Source organism: Vigna angularis, chromosome 10 (genome assembly GCF_016808095.1).
Source record: "Vigna angularis cultivar LongXiaoDou No.4 chromosome 10, ASM1680809v1, whole genome shotgun sequence".
Taxonomy (NCBI): Eukaryota; Viridiplantae; Streptophyta; class Magnoliopsida; order Fabales; family Fabaceae; genus Vigna; species Vigna angularis.
The window spans coordinates 26,793,139-26,810,999 of record NC_068979.1 but is presented as its reverse complement, the minus strand read 5'-3'; the positions used below and the strand labels follow the sequence as shown (position 1 = coordinate 26,810,999).

The 17,861-nt window shown below is 31.2% G+C and overlaps 2 protein-coding genes across 3 annotated transcripts; both read right to left on the bottom strand.

The window, feature by feature from the left end:
* Positions 1-423: 423 nt before the first annotated feature.
* Positions 424-5,731, bottom strand: LOC108336070 (vesicle transport v-SNARE 12). Its single transcript, XM_017572382.2, has 6 exons — positions 5,526-5,731; positions 5,325-5,432; positions 4,595-4,653; positions 4,305-4,493; positions 1,005-1,175; positions 424-759 (listed from the first exon to the last, which is right to left on the bottom strand). The coding sequence occupies exons 2-6, from the start codon at positions 5,419-5,421 to the stop codon at positions 607-609; spliced, it is 669 nt and encodes a 222-aa protein (XP_017427871.1). The 5' UTR covers positions 5,422-5,432; positions 5,526-5,731; the 3' UTR covers positions 424-606.
* Positions 5,732-9,402: 3,671 nt separating this feature from the next.
* On the bottom strand, positions 9,403-15,336 carry LOC108334684 (uncharacterized). 2 transcript variants are annotated; one of them, XM_052869783.1, is made up of 8 exons: positions 15,008-15,336; positions 13,953-14,004; positions 13,522-13,628; positions 13,200-13,229; positions 12,853-12,954; positions 12,312-12,419; positions 11,109-11,163; positions 9,403-10,028 (listed from the first exon to the last, which is right to left on the bottom strand). In XM_052869783.1, the coding sequence occupies exons 3-8, from the start codon at positions 13,614-13,616 to the stop codon at positions 9,960-9,962; spliced, it is 459 nt and encodes a 152-aa protein (XP_052725743.1). In that variant the 5' UTR covers positions 13,617-13,628; positions 13,953-14,004; positions 15,008-15,336; the 3' UTR covers positions 9,403-9,959. The 2 variants fall into 2 exon arrangements, with proteins under 2 accessions (XP_052725743.1, XP_017426080.1); XM_017570591.2 differs by lacking the exon at positions 13,953-14,004 and having other exon boundaries at positions 15,008-15,335.
* Between the last annotated feature and the right edge of the window lie 2,525 nt (positions 15,337-17,861).

Sequence of the window (17,861 nt, the reverse complement as noted above, 5' to 3'; positions counted from 1 at the left end):
TTAATTAACTTGTTCCGTTAGTGTAAAAAGTAGTTATTTTGTTTATATTTGAACAAAATGAGTGATTTTTGATAAATAAGAGTTGTTACATATATGAATTTCGTCGCTTTATGAAATGAAATTATGTAGCATAATTTTGACATTTTCTATAAATCTTTTTGACTTATTTTAATAAGTTTCACAAAAAGAATTAGCACAAAGAGAAGGTAATAGAAGTTGCATATTCCGCAAAAAGTTTCTTTTCAGGTAAACACTTCAGCTAAGGCAATGAACAAGGCACTCGCACACGGCATTAGCACAAAGATTTGGAAATCATGAACTTCAGATATGCTACTACAAATACATCATGTCATAAAAAGAGTATACTCGAACAGACTTACTTGCATTAAGTAATTGTTCTTACAGTTCAAAAGAAAAACATAATTAAGAGCATAAAAAGCAAGGTATATCATTGAAAACTTTCCAATCTTAAAAATAACAGAGGCGAAATAATTGCAGGGATATATGATAACGCCACCTATGTCCATACATTTCCTATATACAACCAAGTACATAAAAGCATTAAACATTGCTTCCATTCTGTCATATCTTTTATGATTTTATAAGCTAATGAGATAGCTTGTAAAAAAGAATAACAACTATAGCAAAAACAAGAGCTCCAATCACAGATGCAACGATCCATTTGTTCCTAGTTATTCTCCGTGACATGGTAGTTAAAACCTTCTTACTCTTGTCAATAGCATCATCTACCCCATGAAGCTGCAACGCAAGGAAACATGACCATCAACCAATAATCATCACAACTTCTCATTGCATTTGTTAAGTTGAATGAGGTTCATAATCTTGTTCCCCAAATAAGTGTCATGATTGGTTTTAATACTTCTCAGATAATAAAGATCATCTCATGATTCTTTCCTAGTTCATGAAAAAAGGACTAAAACAACCTAAAGTTCACATAATCAGAATTCAACTTTTAAAAAAATAGCTTACACATGTCAACATACCCTTTTATGGGAGTTCAATAGAGTCTCTCGCTGACTGTGCAAATCCTGGAGGATGGAAACACCAAGTTCTTCAGTCTCCAGTAAGGTTCTATGGCTCTCCCTTATTCTCTCACTGGAGTGGTTTAATCTCTCCACAGACATAGTTAATCTTTCTCTCTGATCAGCAGAAGCCTGCAATGTTATCCATATTTCCCAACCAAAAAATAGAATAACATCAGAACCGTTTACATGGCTTACAGGTGGAACCAACTGCAAAAGCCTACTAATTTCATAATTCCGAAAGCAAAAATATGCATCTAAGCTGCACTCTCAGTATATATAAAACAGAGCCCAAGATATGCATATGCACACGTCTGCAACCTTATTTGCAAGAAACAAGCAAACCTATTCTCATCACAAGCATAACACTCTCAATGACTATTAGGGGTGGCAAAACAAACCATTTATCCATCATTCATCCTATCCATCCACAAGAAAATCCATCAAATTCATCCATTACAAAAATATAAAAAATTGGTTTATATCAAATTAGTTTTATGGGATGATTAAGGAATCATCTCTATAAATACAATCAAAATCAATAAACTTTTTTCATGATTAAATCTATCTTAAATTAATTTTTGCCAAAAGTTTTCAAAAATGTTTTTTTTTTTTTAAATTTGTTTTACAAACTTTATTTTTTAATTTGTTTTAAAAATTTATTTAATCCATCCAGGAAAAAAATGTCAATGGATGGATGAATTTGACTTTTATTAAATGGATCAGATCTTTTATTAAATTTTTAATGGATCAAAATGGATTGATGGACTTTTTTTTTCATCTGGTCCCTTAATCTGAAATAAAATAGATCCTATCCATCCAATTTGTCAACCCTACTAACCAGATATATATGACATGCTTAATAATAACAACAACAATAATACTTTATTAATGTCATAATTCACAGGTTGTTAACAAGAATTCTACCATAAATACTCAAGTAATAGTAGCCTGCAATTAAACTGGCAAAGGTAACTGATCAAACTGACAAAACACAGCTATTTCTTCAAACATCAACGGGTGTTAAGGAACTAATTGGATAGCAAATTAAAGAGGCTACAGACAAAACATTAAATACCCCAACATGAATTACTAAAAAAGGGAAACATAACAGTGAAAATAAGTAGTAAACCAGAGGCGAAAATTAGAGTGCAATTATGAAAATATTCGATCAATGGTCAATTAGTCAGAGTAGGGTACTTACAGAAACTAATTATTAGAAGGGCCCGTTTTGATTCGTTACCAACCTAGGACAGTTTTGGCCATTGACAAGGTCAATCCAGCTGCCAAAGTAGCTAGTTCAGTACCACTACAGCATTTATATTTTTTTAAAAAAATTGGATTAGTCATCCATGTGACATGCATGGCACGTTACATAGACTATCTGTCCAATTTAAAAGAATATGTGAACACTGATGTGACACTGAACTTGCTGCTTTGACTAGCGAATTGATCTGGTAAACAGTAAAAAACATCACACTTTGGTAATATGTTTTAAAACAGCCTCCTTTTAGTAAATAGTTTCTAAAAGTCTCCTACTTTGGTCAATCATCTTTCAATCAATCAAAAGATCACTTGTTTTAGAGCTTTAACGATAGCTACGACATGAACCAACCTTCCCAAAATCTTAAGCTATTATGTGAAGACTCTAAAATGACAAACTATGTTATATTCCAAGCATGTCCCTCCATGCAAAAGCCTTTGGGCTTGAAGTGTAGACAATGCACAGGTCCACCTATCTCATGCTGTAATTATACAAGCAATCAACAAATAAAAAATGTTGAAACGAAAGAATGATGACAGCACTGTACCTATATTTTATACATAAGACGTAGAATCCATCTCATAAATTTAGGACATCATTTCCCTAATGATAACAAATATCTGAAAAATGTTTCCTGCAATATCTTAGCAGACCCCCTCAAATTAAGATCTAAACTAGTAACAAATATCCTCTTTAAATAAAAGAAATCAAACTACATAATTTGAGATTTGAAAATGAAGGGACTGTGACGATTCTTTCAGACTATAGAAGGGCCAACTGATACTTTTGGTAAAGTCATGTGAGTAGATTGATGTCTCTGATCTCATAGTGTATGACTTGAAACAAAAGAGAAAATCTATAAGAACAATGACATAATAGAGGATTGGTTGCAATGACAAAAAATTATTCAAATCATGCTTATAGTATGAATGGCAAAGTAGATAAGACCTGAGACAGAAACACGAGTGCAAGAGCACGACCAATGAAAAATGTTATCAGAACAAAGAACAAAACAAGGATTAAAAAAGGAAGAAAAAGGTGGCTGAAAATGTGTTTGAAATATGGCAATAGAATGCGTAGCAAAACAATTGTCTGAAACACACTAGTAATATCGTAATATGCAAGGTGGAGGCTAAGATGGCAAAAGATATGGTTGGAATGAATAACACAGCTGGAAGACAGCTGAACTTGTAGGAATCAATAACTTAACAAAGGGGATTTAAAATGTCACAAGATGTTGGAGGTTGACACAGCATGGAAGATGATTAATTTGCAAGAATAATCATGAGATTAAAGTAGAACTCAGAATTTTAAGAAGCATAGCAATGAAACAATGATGGGTAGGTCAAAGGACTGTATTGCTCTAATACAATGTTGAAATTTAAGAATAGTGTTTATTCCCAGTCATATATTCATATACAGGGCTAACAGAATCAAGCTCATAAGTTTAGGGATTAGAATCAAGGACAAAAATCAATCTACCTACAGAAATAATAGAATAACAGAAAGATGGTATAATTTCCCTGATCACATTAATGGACAATTTCTCTAATTATAACAAATATCTCAATAAAAACATTGTCATTTGAAATACCTTAAAGGTAATACAGTTACTATCATGAACCAATTATTCCAAAAGTTTAAGTTGCTATCTGAAGACACACTAATGATTATTCTTAGAAAGTGGGATAGGCCTAACTCAACCTTACAAATTTGATCATATCTCTAGCCCGTATGGGATCTCCTATAGTTTTACATTATATTTCTAACATATTTGAAGCAAAGATAATGCAACTATCTCATGCTGAAACTAAACTTTTTTTATCAAACTCTAGACAACTTGGTCGTAAAAGCTTTGATACCATGTCAAGGAAGGACTAACTATCCAAAAAGTTTAAACTGTTAATGAAGATATTTCATATCTCTAACCAACAAAGCCATAAACTATTTTCACTAAGGATGCCATAAAGTAATACAATCTAGGGTTCCAAATCTACCGAATGAGTATCTGCTATGCCAGCCTCCAACAATTCTTCACGGGCAGCCTCATCAGAATTAGGTGATGTTAGCCTTTTAAATTCCTTTTTCAAGTTGCTTAGATCAGATTTGTACTCCCTCAACTTTGCAAGAAGCATTGCCTTTGCGCTTGGCTGCAAACTTCTTGCCTCAAGGTCCATTTTCCGAATCTGAAGAGGGAGAAGAGTGATATAGAAAATGAATCTCAGATAATTAATACCAATAAAAAAAAATATAGCACGAACACATAAGAAAACATTCATCTTAGTACCAGGACATCAGCGTCATCCAGTCCTGCTTTGATCTCAGAAAACTTCTGCAGCTTCTGTTCTGAATAGTGTTGATTAAAAAATCAGTACATAAAATTTAACATTAAATAATAAGCCATCATACATCTTCATGTTACATAAGCAGAATCCAGAAAACGTCTGGCTCGAAGCACAGTAGATAAAATCCTCCAAAAAATTTTATAAGTTTTCACTTTCATCAAGTAACGTAAACACTATTATCAACAAAAGAAACACGTGAACCATCGATGTCACCAGGGATCACCGTTTAGGACAACAGCAACAAGCAAACATCTGAGAAATCCAAGAACATGACTAGTCTCGGTAGTATAATTAGCCTAACTGACCAACAATATAGTAAACTTCATCGAATCACATAGAAGTCGCACAAAAATCATTGAACACGACAAAACAACGACTTTTACTAGCTTTGACCAAATCTTGACACTTAAACAATCAAGCACAACAAATTTTGAATAATAAACCCTAGTTTCCCTTCTCATAGCCATGGTTTATGAGGGGTTCAGCTAAGAGAAAATTCATTTCCCAACACACGAACTCTTGAGCCAGATATGCATCCTATGATGCGTTCCGAGCTAATCACAGCAAGAAAGCAACAGGGGCAGTTCAAGACACCAAACGCAACACAGAAATAAGCGATAAACGAAAAAAGGGGTGAATTAAACGACAATAAAATTAGGATTTTGAAGGCACCTTGATCAGAAACAAGCGAGGTTGAACTACATTTGCGGGAGAGATTAGCAGAGAGCTCACAGTACTGGCGCTCGTACCCTTCGAAAACCTCACTCATCTTGCCACACCCTTTGATCGAAAAGATGAAGAAATTAAAATTGAAAATTGGAAAACAAAAATAGAAACTGCATGAATGCAAAGTGATGGATGATTCAATTTTACCCTAATTTGAATGGGAAAGGGTGCGAGGGATCTGAACAAGATTGAGGCTTTGGGTGTGTTGTTGGTGTTAACAGTGAAATATCTTCGTGGAAGATGTGAGGTGAGAAGGAGCAAGACCAAACAACTTTCCCTTTGCACTGAATGAACTGTAATTTCACCAACCGCAGGGAAGGATCACCTGCGGTTCGGTTCGAACGCTTTGGTATGGATGATACAAGTCAATAGTCAATTTTTGGTTTTACCAAAGCTTCTAGAAGTGAAACTAAATTTTTCTTTAAACTTCTTTTTCCTAAATTGAATTAAGAAAATAATTTTTTTTACACCGGTTGATAATTTATTTTTAAGAGTATTTGGTCATTAAAAAATTAATTTTTATATTTATAAGAAAAGAGAGATTAAAGAATAAAATAGTAAATGTAAAATATGTGTAAAAATTTGTTACTTTGTCAAAATAATATTATTTTTTATTTGGAAAATGTAGATTGATAAAATAAAATTTTACAGCTTCTGATTTTTATGTATTAAGGAAATCACATTCTATCATTAGTGATAAAAGAGAAAAACATTGAAAAAATCTTAATAATAGTGAAAAATAAGTTTAACTTAATGAATTCTATGAATTAAAAATCATAAAACATTAATTTATTTTTACTTATATATTATATTTAAAACTTAGTCATCATTATATTTAACGTGTTATTATAAATACTTTACCATACTTTGTTATTAATTCAAGCAATGACACACATCAGCTATATTTGTATAGCATTAAGAATATTTTTATCTTTATATGGATTCACCGTTTAAAAATAGATGGTTAACAATATTAGCAAAATATAATACTATCTTTATTTAGTCAAAAACTAATACGGTTATTAAAGTGTCTCTCCTTTAGTGAACAATATTTAGCATCTTTCTCCTATTTATTTCGTGAATTGTAAAGATAAATAATCTATCTATTTTGTCTATGAAAAAATACATAAAATTTTGAAAAGGAAAATAGGAACCATATTTAGATATCAAGAAACCATATATTTGACCATATTAATTAATTAGTATGATGCTATTCCAAATTAACTGGCATTAAGTTCGAGTATTGGATACGTAAAATTATTCAAATAGAAAGTCTTGAGTGCATCTAAAAAAAATGTTATGTGACTTATTAAAAGAATATATCTAATAATATTCTATAAGATACCATACATCATAAATATTTTTTGCATGTTAATTTTTGAAACTTGTTATCCGTTTGAACTTTTTCATATCTTCATCCATGTTTCTTTTATACATTTTTTATTGTTCATTATATAACATAGCACTTGAGATAATAATAAATATTTAAAGTGAATATCAAAGAGTGTGTAAACTTCTTTCGAAAGCTTTAAATTTACAATATCTTCATATATATATATATATATATATATATATATATATATATATATATATATATATATATATATATATATATATATGTTATAATAAATATAATAAAGATAAGAGAATTGCATAAGACATTTTTAAGAACTAGTTTTATAAAATGCACCTAATAATAAATCATGTTAAAGATAATTTATTCTAACATTCTTTCTGAAATTAGAGGATACAAATTGTATTTACTAAGCTTAGAATAAATAAATTTAATTTGGAGACCTTTCAATGATTTTGTTAATACATTTGCAAGTTGATCATTTAATCCAACAAACTTTGTGTATATTTTTTTGGCCAATAATTCTTCTCTAATACAATGACAATTTATATCAATGTGCTTAGGTTTATCATGAAACAATATATTGGAAGCAAAACGGAGACACACGATGAGGTAAAAGAATAATGCGATAAGGGTTCTGAATAAAACGACACAAATGAGATAAAAGAATAATATAGTGGAAACACACAATGATAACTTAAAAAATTATAAATTGGATTAGGGTTTTGAATAGAACAAATACCTTTGCAAATAGCAATAGACAAACTAGAATCCTTAATATCAGGAGTCGCAGTGAGGGATGATGATGGTGAGGGACTTGACGAAGAGGACTCATAGTGTGGTATTTGACTAGACATTAAAGTCAAAGGTGATGGACTAGGAGAACTAGGTAGATGTGAGGAACTTGAAGTATTAAAAGAAGATGGAACAATGATTGGAATTGTATCCATAGAGGATTCAACAAAAGGCATAAGCAAGACTCGTTGGACAAAGATTACATCTTATATAGAGGAAGGGAAGAAAAGTGTTTCTTCAAAAAATGTGACAATTGCAAACATGTAATATTTCTTAGTATCAAGAGAATAACATCGATACTCTTATTGAAAACAAAAACATTCTAAGAAGACACATATGATGGCTTCGGTTGAAATTATGTACAAAACATACACAATTAAAGACTCAAGGAGGTGTCTGAAATAGAGGTTCATTTGGAAACACAATAAAAAATGGAACTTTATTATTCAAAGACGAAAAAGACATTTTATTAATAAAATAACATGCAAAAAGAATGACATAACCCCAATGATGGACAAGAACAAACTAAGTGTCTATTCTTTTATTCTATTATACCATTTTTTTGAAGTGTATAACAACATGCAGATTAATATAAAATGCCATGTCAATTTAAAAAAATGAAAAAACCAGAAGAAAAGTATTCTCAAACATTATCACTCCTTAAGACCATGATCATTTTCTCAAATTAGTTCTTGATTTCATTAAGGAATAAACCTAAATACATCGAGAATATTCATCAATAAAATTGAAAAAACAATGAAACTCAAAGGAAAAAACCTAACTCTATAGAATAAACAGAGTTGCATTTTGTTTCATTTCCTTTTGAAAAAGACCAAACATGCTTACCTAATTAACATGATTCATTCTAAAACTTGAAATTAACCAAACTCGAGAATCATCCTTTTTAATTTTGATAAACTTAGATGACCTAAGCAATAATGCAAAGCTTAAGAGATTGGGAAGCTAAACAAGATACAAATGGTCTTGTACCAAGATAATAGAGTCCTCCAAATTCATATCCTTCACCAATCAATATCCTATAACACAATCTTGTATAACAAAATAATTAGTATCAAAAGTTATAAAACAATTCAAAGATATAGTTAATTGACTTAAAGAAATTAGGTGAAAAAGACAATTAAGAATAAGAACATTCTTGAGGTTTGAGAAGAAGAAAGGGAAATTTGACCAACTCCTTGAAAAGTAATGGTAGTCAATGGAGAGGCAAGAAAAACATTAAACAATGTCAAACAATGATGAACAACAAACAATGTCAAATAACAACAGACAACAACTGAAAGAATCCTTATACAAAACAAAATACAAACCAACAAAACATAATCGATCAACTTTGACACCAACTTAAAAAGAAAATAGAGATTTAAAGTGAATATTTATTCTTATCTCGAGGTGCTGTTTTTATACATTTTTATTGTTCCTTACATAACATAACTTTCAAAAGTTTATTATTTTAAACAATATTGTTAATACATGTTCAGCCATTTTGAAGCCTTTTACAAAGTCCCGATTAAGGAAAATGAAGGAGATATGGAAGGAATGGTATGGTGATGATGAAATTAGCATAGCAAAGGAAGCTGGAAATTGAATGCATGAACATGGTTTAAAGCTTGCACAAAAACATACAACAACCGTGACACAGTGAAAGGACGGTGATGTTTTAGACCTCAGTGAAAGGAGAGACAAAATGTGAACTAAAAGGGATCCAAATGGAAGATGAAAACCCAATCCCTATAAGCTTAAATTGATGTAAAAATTAGCGAGCAAGAGGGAGGTTTGGTTTGGTCATTCCCTCCTAATTTGACTTGCCATTGCATATTCAAAGGAAAAGTGTAGGCTAGTGTTGTGTGTTTGACATTGAGTGAAGGACCATGTAAGATGATATAAATGCCCTTAATATCTCATACACTTACACAGACAAATTGCAAATTGCATAAAGCAACACCTCTTTGGTAACTCACATTATACCCTCTCATTTAATGCAACTCAAGCCTACCTCCCACTTTTCTCCCTTTTTTTCCCATTATCACGCCAATCTCAAAGACATGCGACATGACCCTTCTTCTATTTATAACTCTCATCACTTTTATCTTATCCTTCTTTCTGATAAGCCTGATTTGCTGACCCAAAAATACAAAAACTGAAGCCTGATATTGAAAATCCCCTAGACCTCGCCTTGAAAAATTACATGAAGGCTGAGGCATCACAATGGTACTATATAACTACAAAGAAAAAAGGGTAGCTAGAAAACCTAATAGCATTTAATGTATCTTTCATGGACTTGGTACAAGATCACATAAAGAGATTTAAGATTGAGGTGGATAAATATCAATCTGTTTTTGTTCAGCATTTCTTCTTTGCATCGTTGAATGACGGCTAAAGACATGAGCAACTTGGTATATATTTGGTAAATATCAAAATATCCGCTCTGATAAGGATTTCTCAGCTGGAAGTTGAAGTAATTCTCGAATCCCTTCACAAACCTGCATTGTAAGAGTTTAAAGTTCATGAAACTCTACAATAAAATAATTTTTATTGGATAGAAATAGATAACAATTTTCCTAAAATATCTTGATGGAAAATTCAATCCTTGGTTACTAGAATTATCTTAACAGCACCCAGCATCTTTTTTATAAAAAAAGCCATCACTTAACTTGGGCAAATCCACTCAACTCAGTCAAACCTAAATGGTCAACGCAAAAACAGACAGACCCAAGTAGGTTGAGTCCAGTCCATTAAAAATTAGCTCACTTCTCAGATGTGCTAATCCTATGAATTGACAATAAGACCCATAACTTGGGGACAGTAAGGTGAAATTTTACCGTGCATATTACTTTTCTCAATATCTAAACACTTAATTCAACATTTCCTAGTCGAACAATATAAATATATTTAGCAAAATAGGACAGCAAACAATAATTCCTTGGTAGACTTCAACTTGATCTTCAACCATGTTAGACTCTACTGTTTATATGTTTATGCCCCATGACTGGAAAATTCACAATAACCTGTCTAAATTCATAACTAATTATAATATTATTTTGAGAATTAATCAAACGTAGTCAAAGAACAATACACAAGTGGTAATAAAAATTTCCTTGGTAGACTTCAACTTGATAATTAATCTAACGTAGTCAAACGAGTGGTAATAAAAATTTAAGCAGAGCAACACATTACCACTGGTATTCAAAACAAAACCATGCATTTTATTTCAATTAACATATTTGGTAATGTAGATTACATTTTAATGTCCATAGTTAATTCTATTGGTATGCACCAGTTCATGCTAGAGCAAACCCCCTATGAGGTGGGGTACTTTTTCCTTTCTTAGTGAGTTGACCCAAAAATTGGTCATAACCTACATGCCATGTAGGCTTTTGGCCTCAAGGGCATTAGACCCTTTGAGGGTTCTTCAGCTTGAGCTTCCTATCTGTCTCATGTGGTCTTAGGCTGTGTACGATATGCAAGCTAATATTGAAAGCTTTGACAAGTAGTACGTAATTAACTAATTACCACCACTTACGCAAGAATAATTATAAGAAGCAAAGGAATTAAGGACATACAAGCTTGATTTGGGCTTTAATTGATGCAATCAACCGGGTGTACTCTTCTATCTGCCTGCAACATAAGCATGCCTTAAATATCAACATGCAACATTATTTTCAGGTTTCAACCTTAAAATGAAAAGGATATTGTTGAATATTGAAAAAAACTAGGTGTAGGGTTAATGTCCCTGGTATCTAAAGTACACATAGTGTAATATATTTATAATGGAGAATGATACAAGTATATATGACAACAACCAAACATAAATATGGTAAATAGAAGATAGTTTACAAACAATATATACCAATATCACACAATATAAAATGCCTATGTTTCCCTAATTAACAATAGAGGCTATGTTTTCCTAATTAACATTAAACACTATATCTAACAAAAATAAAACTACCTGACCATGTTTAGACAGATAGGCAAAGAAGAACGAAATGAAGATAACTTTGACCCTCATGGCCAAAAGATAAAAAATAGATCAAAAAGTTCGAGACCTTATCACAATTCCAGGACTAAACGCATTAAATTTAAACTAGGATCTATTAACTGTTTCCATAATGATGTTTAACAAAACTTTTGTAGTTGTATTTTGACATCTAATCTCATAATGGAACAAAGCACCAAGTAGCTGTTGTCCTATCACTTAGAATTGATGGACTAATATCATATTACCCAAAATGCTTAAGCACACATTTTTATAACGTTAATGAAGCCTTCTAAACAATCTTCTCTTTCTATATTAGTGAAATTTGTTTAGTGTTATGACCCACAAAACATCCTGAAAGTTCACTAACCTAAGTTACACATACATCAATCATCAGCTCTCAGCCTGTCCATGTCCAAAACACATGCAAGGGAAGTGAGATTAAAAAGGAAAACCACAGAAAATTTTTCTAATGTCAATCATATGAAAGATAAGAATCCTACATAAGTATAGAATACAATCATTTACTATCCCTCTTAGCCAAAGAAATAACAAAGCACAACTAAAGAAAACAAAGTGTTTCAGTTCATTTTTGAAAAATACATGTACATGGATGAATCAAACTCAAGAGAATATTGATACAGAATATGTCAACAGGAAATATATGAATCTTGACCATGAGTTGACTAAAGTAAGTTTCAATATAACAAATAGACTGAAAAGTCAAAATAAAGAGACTGGTTTTCAAGCTTCAACTGAGTAAATTATGTTGAATCAAAACTTGTACCTGGCTATCTTTTCTTCCCTTTTTTCTATGTAGTTCAAAGCTTCAGACCAAGTAAACTCCACATGGAATCCAAATCCTATATCCACAAATATGCGTTGAGTATCTGGCCTGTAAAGTTTAAATAAAATACATGAAATATAGGAGATTTACATTTCATGGACTTCAGACAAAAACAAAGATGCACAAATTATAATGCACAGATGAAATGAACTAGCTGTACTAGTAGTGAGGGAGGGGTTTCCCAGAGTTTAAATCTCTGTCCATTGATTGTACCCAAAAGAAGGAGGGGAGTGGCAGTAGAACGGTGTCTACATCCACGTTGGCCCATGTAGCACAAATCCTAATAGTTGATAAGACGATGATGACTGACGTTGATAATGATAATATATCAAAAATGTCAATGACTAGTGACTACAAAGATAAGATATGCAATTGAAAAACATGTTTGATCATGATTTATATGGACTAGTGATAAAATATGAGTGCCCCATAGCAAAACTAAAAAAAACAAAATTTTGTGAAAGAAATTCTAATGACTTACACTTCTGCCTGCAGGTATACTTCAGACCCAATATTGACCAAAGTTCTTAGACTGGTTACACTATTCTTCTCGAGGTTTTCAATGTTTCTTCGCAGATCAGCACTAGTGAACAAGTCAGGTGACATAACAACGTCAAAATTGCTTTTTACCTCTAGGTGTTATTCATTAGAAGCAGATTAATCTCCAATTCAGTTCAGCCTACTACTAAGATTTACATGACTTGAACTTTCAATGCTACTGCAGACTTTATGAGAAATGAATAATACATAAAGTTGTTGTGTTGATGTTTCAGTCTTACAAGGTTATTAACTGATTCTATCTGCACACACAGAACCTAAAAAGGATACAAAATTTTCTGTTGTTCAAAAACCTTGTCCCTGAAACAAAGAGATGAGAAAATGAGTAAATACCATTGAACACAATTTGAGTCATGCACATATAAAACTACTTTAAATCCATTTTCAAGGACATAAATTTGCCATAAAAAACCTAGAAACACACATAAATTACTTATTATAAAGAATGAACTAACTATATAGCTTATATACAAATAAATTTCCCATTAAAAGGATTTAGGGTATTGATAAAAAAAACACATTTAGTAAGACAAGCATTTCATACAAATTGTTTCAAAACAATAAATAGAATGCACAGGAGCAAACATTATACCGTTGACTAATAGCATGAATAAGATCGGGTTTCAAGCGTTTGTCAACAAATTCTTCATACTTTCTAACTTTCTCCTGGCGTGCGCTGTCCTCCATATAATGAGAGTCCTAGTAAAGGAATGGCCAGCAACAAATTGTACTATATTAGTAAAATGCATACACAATATCACATACATGCTTAAATTCCCAACACTAATCAACAGACAAACATGATTGAAACATTACAGATATCCTAACTGGTGGTTCATTTGAGCATTTTATCGAGTATGAGGGGGACAAGGAACAAATCCATTGTAACAATATTTACAACAAACACTAGGCGTTATTTTCATAAAAAAAAAACATTTTTACAAGAAAAAAGAAAAAGGTAGATAACAGATCATTGAAGATACTCCAGAGAGAGAGAGAGTTTAATATGGTCGGAAATCTTACCAAATAATTGTTTATTCTAGACTTTGATTTCGTTGAAGGATGTACTCTTTTACTGTAAAGCCACAAATCCAAGGGAATCCAGTGGTAACTTTAGATGATAAACGATAAAAAAATTAATTGTTGATGACCCTAGCACAGCTCATGGTTTATTGTTGAAAATCTTCATGGCTTTATCATTCTGATGGTGATTAACTTCTGAAAACTACAAATTTATACTTATCTTAATTCTCACTTGACGAACAAATTTTAATTAATAACAAACAAACATGGAAAAAATACAATAGAAAATATATTATAAATAATAGTCTTTCATAAAAAAAAAAATCAAATGAACAAATTATCATCGTCTCTCGTTTTCTTAGTCAAGAAAATACTAACTTTGGTTATTGGATTTAAGTTTTAGGAGTTAAATTTGCTTATCACATTTAACTATTCCATATTCAATTTTACGTATAGGATATATCTAGTGGAAACTTTTGTTTATAGTGAGAAATAAGAAATACAAAGTATAAACAGATTGCGTTTTGGTTATGTAGTAGGAATGGACTAATTAATCTGAGCAAACATAGTTGACATGATTTGTTACTGAACCATAACATTGAACCAACCACAAGAGAAATATAATAAGGGGGGAGGAGGGAACTTTTTGGTGTGCCCTGGAATGCTGAACCACTTAGCGGCTAGCACACGACATGAAACTTGAGTCTTTTTTTTTTATTTTGAAGAAATTAATATTGGCCAATAGTTTTTTGCTTGGTGGATTAAGGGTCCAGTTGTTGGACTATGCACGAAGCCATACACCACTGTGATATAAACAACCAATAACAATTTGCTCCAGACATTACACAATCCAAAAATGAAATTTTGGATTGCATAACTATTTCCAACCATTTTAATATACATAAGAATTAAGCATTTCGTATCCAGAAAGACTCGTGCTTTACATCCATAGATAAATAACGGATGATTAATAAATAACCACAGAGCACAACACATTCAATAAAATACTAAACACACGTTACCCAAAAATCTTAGAACGTAGAGTTGGTAAATACCTGACGTGACGCACCCCCTTCGTCTCCAATCTAGCTAAAGTTTGCTCTTGCACACCGTTCTGCTTTGAAGACGGTGACGGAACACTTTAAACAACCAAAATGTGCTTGTGAACTGTGAGTGGAGTGGACAGCGATGGTGGCTTCTGACGAATGGCCCTGAGCGGCGGCTGGCTCTGAGCGACGGCTGGTTGCGGAAGAATGGCTGTGAGGGTGAGCACCGTCTTCGTGGGAGCTGCGTTCTTGATTTTAGGGTTATCAATTTTGGGCTATCAATTTTGCTGCGAAAAAAAGATTTTAGGATTTCTTGATTTTGAATGTTTTGGAATCAGAGTTTATTAGTTTCATTTTATTGATTTCATTTCAGTCTTAAGGGTGTAATAATTAAGATGGGTTAGTGTAAGTTTAATCTTTATGTCTAAAGATTTACACATATAAGTTTAAATTTTCATTAGGATTTTCAAAAGAAAAATGTTTTACTGACCTACATTACTTTGCAACTTATATTTTATGAGTATTTTTGTTGTTAAAAATCTTAATTTTTATATTTTTAAAAACAATATGGATTAAAAAATAAAGTAATAAATGAAAAGTATATATAAAAATATGTTAGTGTACTTTTAAATAAATTATTTATTTTATTTTTTATGCTTTTGTGTTCATTAAATGTTAAGAATAACGCATAAAAAATATATTTTTTTTAAAAAGGGAAGCAAAACATGTTTTATAAGTAAAACAACAAATTTGTTTTATTTGTAATATTTTTTATAAAATTTTAAATGAGTTTATTTTTTAATCTAAGCCTCCGTTTTCATATTAAAAATTCATTTATGAACTCAAAATTTTCAATTATAAACAATTACAAAATAAAAAAACTACACCATATATACTTGCAAACTTGTGTTATAATTTTGTATATAAAACTTCAAGTTAGATTTGTATTCCTTAATTCAAATTCATTATGTTTATGTCTTTATATTTATATTTATATACTTATTTTTTATTTTTTTATAAATATCCATTTTAAAAAATAGTAAATATAATGTTTATGGTGATTAAGAAAATTTAAGAAAGATTTTAACCAGACATTAAAATAACTGAAAAGTTCACTTCTAAATGTTTGAAATAAATTATTCAATTAAAAAATAAACTAAAAAAGAACAAGAGGATTCATAATATACAAAATGAAATGAAGACATAAGTAATCCAAAAACAAGAAAGATGATAAAAGATGAAAGATAGAAGACAAGAAGGGAGTTCAATAGGATAGTACGCCACTTAAGAGGCATTAAAGCTCACAAACATAATATTAGTGGTGTATGTGGCCACTTGAGAGTTATTCTTAAGATAAAACAAAGAGATTTAAAGGTGTTAGGAGATTGAACTCAAAGACAACCTCAAAAGGAGAGTGGAAAGTAGTGGAATGCACCATTCTATTGTATACAAACTTTATATGAGGAAGAACATCTTCCCACTTTCTAGAATCATAAATTATCATGTGCCTCAATATTTAAATAAAAGTCCTATTAACCACATTAATTTGACCATCGGTTTGGGGTGACATGTGATAGAGAATAGGAGTTTAGTTCCAAGCTTTCCCTATAAAGTCCTCCAAAAGTAACTTAAGAACTTTATGTCCCTATCACTCACTGTGGTTTTAAGAATGCCACAAAGTCTTACTACTTCCTTGAAAAAGACATTTGTAATTAAGCTTGCATAATCTACTTTGTAACATGGGATAAAATGAAACCTATCCATAACCATAAAGATAGAATCCAAAATTAAGTAGTGTTTTGTTATGACAATTGCATTCCGAAATATAACAGAAAACACACAATCATAAGCAACCATTTTCAAATTTTAAAGCTACTTAGACAACATGCTACACTGCTTTAGGGTTTTGTTTACTTAGACAACATGATTTTCAGGCATCCCGAGGTATTTTCTTACTACCCACTAGGCAAGTTTCAATATTGATAAGAAGCAACTATAAATTTTGGTTGACATTGCATCATGCAACTATAAACTAATTTGTTCAGATGATGACACTGCCTCGAACATCATTGCATCCTAGAAATAGAGTTCAACCAATGGAAGTACAATAATACAAATTTATGATGAAGTCGAAAGTAAGAAAACGTTTATAATCAATTTTTGATAGAAGAAAAGGCAAAGTAGGAAACATTTTCTAAAAACAAAGTCAATGTGTAATAGAATTATATCATCTTGACTCATCAAACAAGAATAACAACACTGAATACAGAAAGCTTTAAAACAATTAAAACAATCTTAAGCAACGTAAAAGGCAACAAATGTTGGTTATTAAATGTCATTTAAGTTACTTCCTTCATTAGTTTCAATTTAACTAGACTTTGCATTCTTAGTCTAAGTCATACTTATTCTCGTTTTAGATCCAACTAGAGTACACAAATGAGGTTTTGACTTGCATGTCTGGCTATTATGTTCAATCACCTAAAATTATAAAGTCACTTATATTCCATACTAGTCATGGACAATATGGTCCCATTTGATGATGAAGTAGGTAAATATTTCACTTCCACCAAAACAAAGGGATATGCATAGCGATAAGCTAAAATTGCATGATTACTTGTTCAGGAAAAGAGAGATTTTATTTGTATTTTGAAAGAATTATGATATTTTAACCATTTTTTTATAACAGAACATTTGTCACCATTTTATTGGTTTATTTGAATTTATTTTCAAAAAAATATTTAAAACGAATCAATCACAAATCACTACACGAATGTGTTTTAAAAAAAGTTGTCAATTGTTAAAAAACTTTTTCCATTTTGAAATGACGATTGGTTGATAGTTGGGTCCATGATGTCCGTAGCTA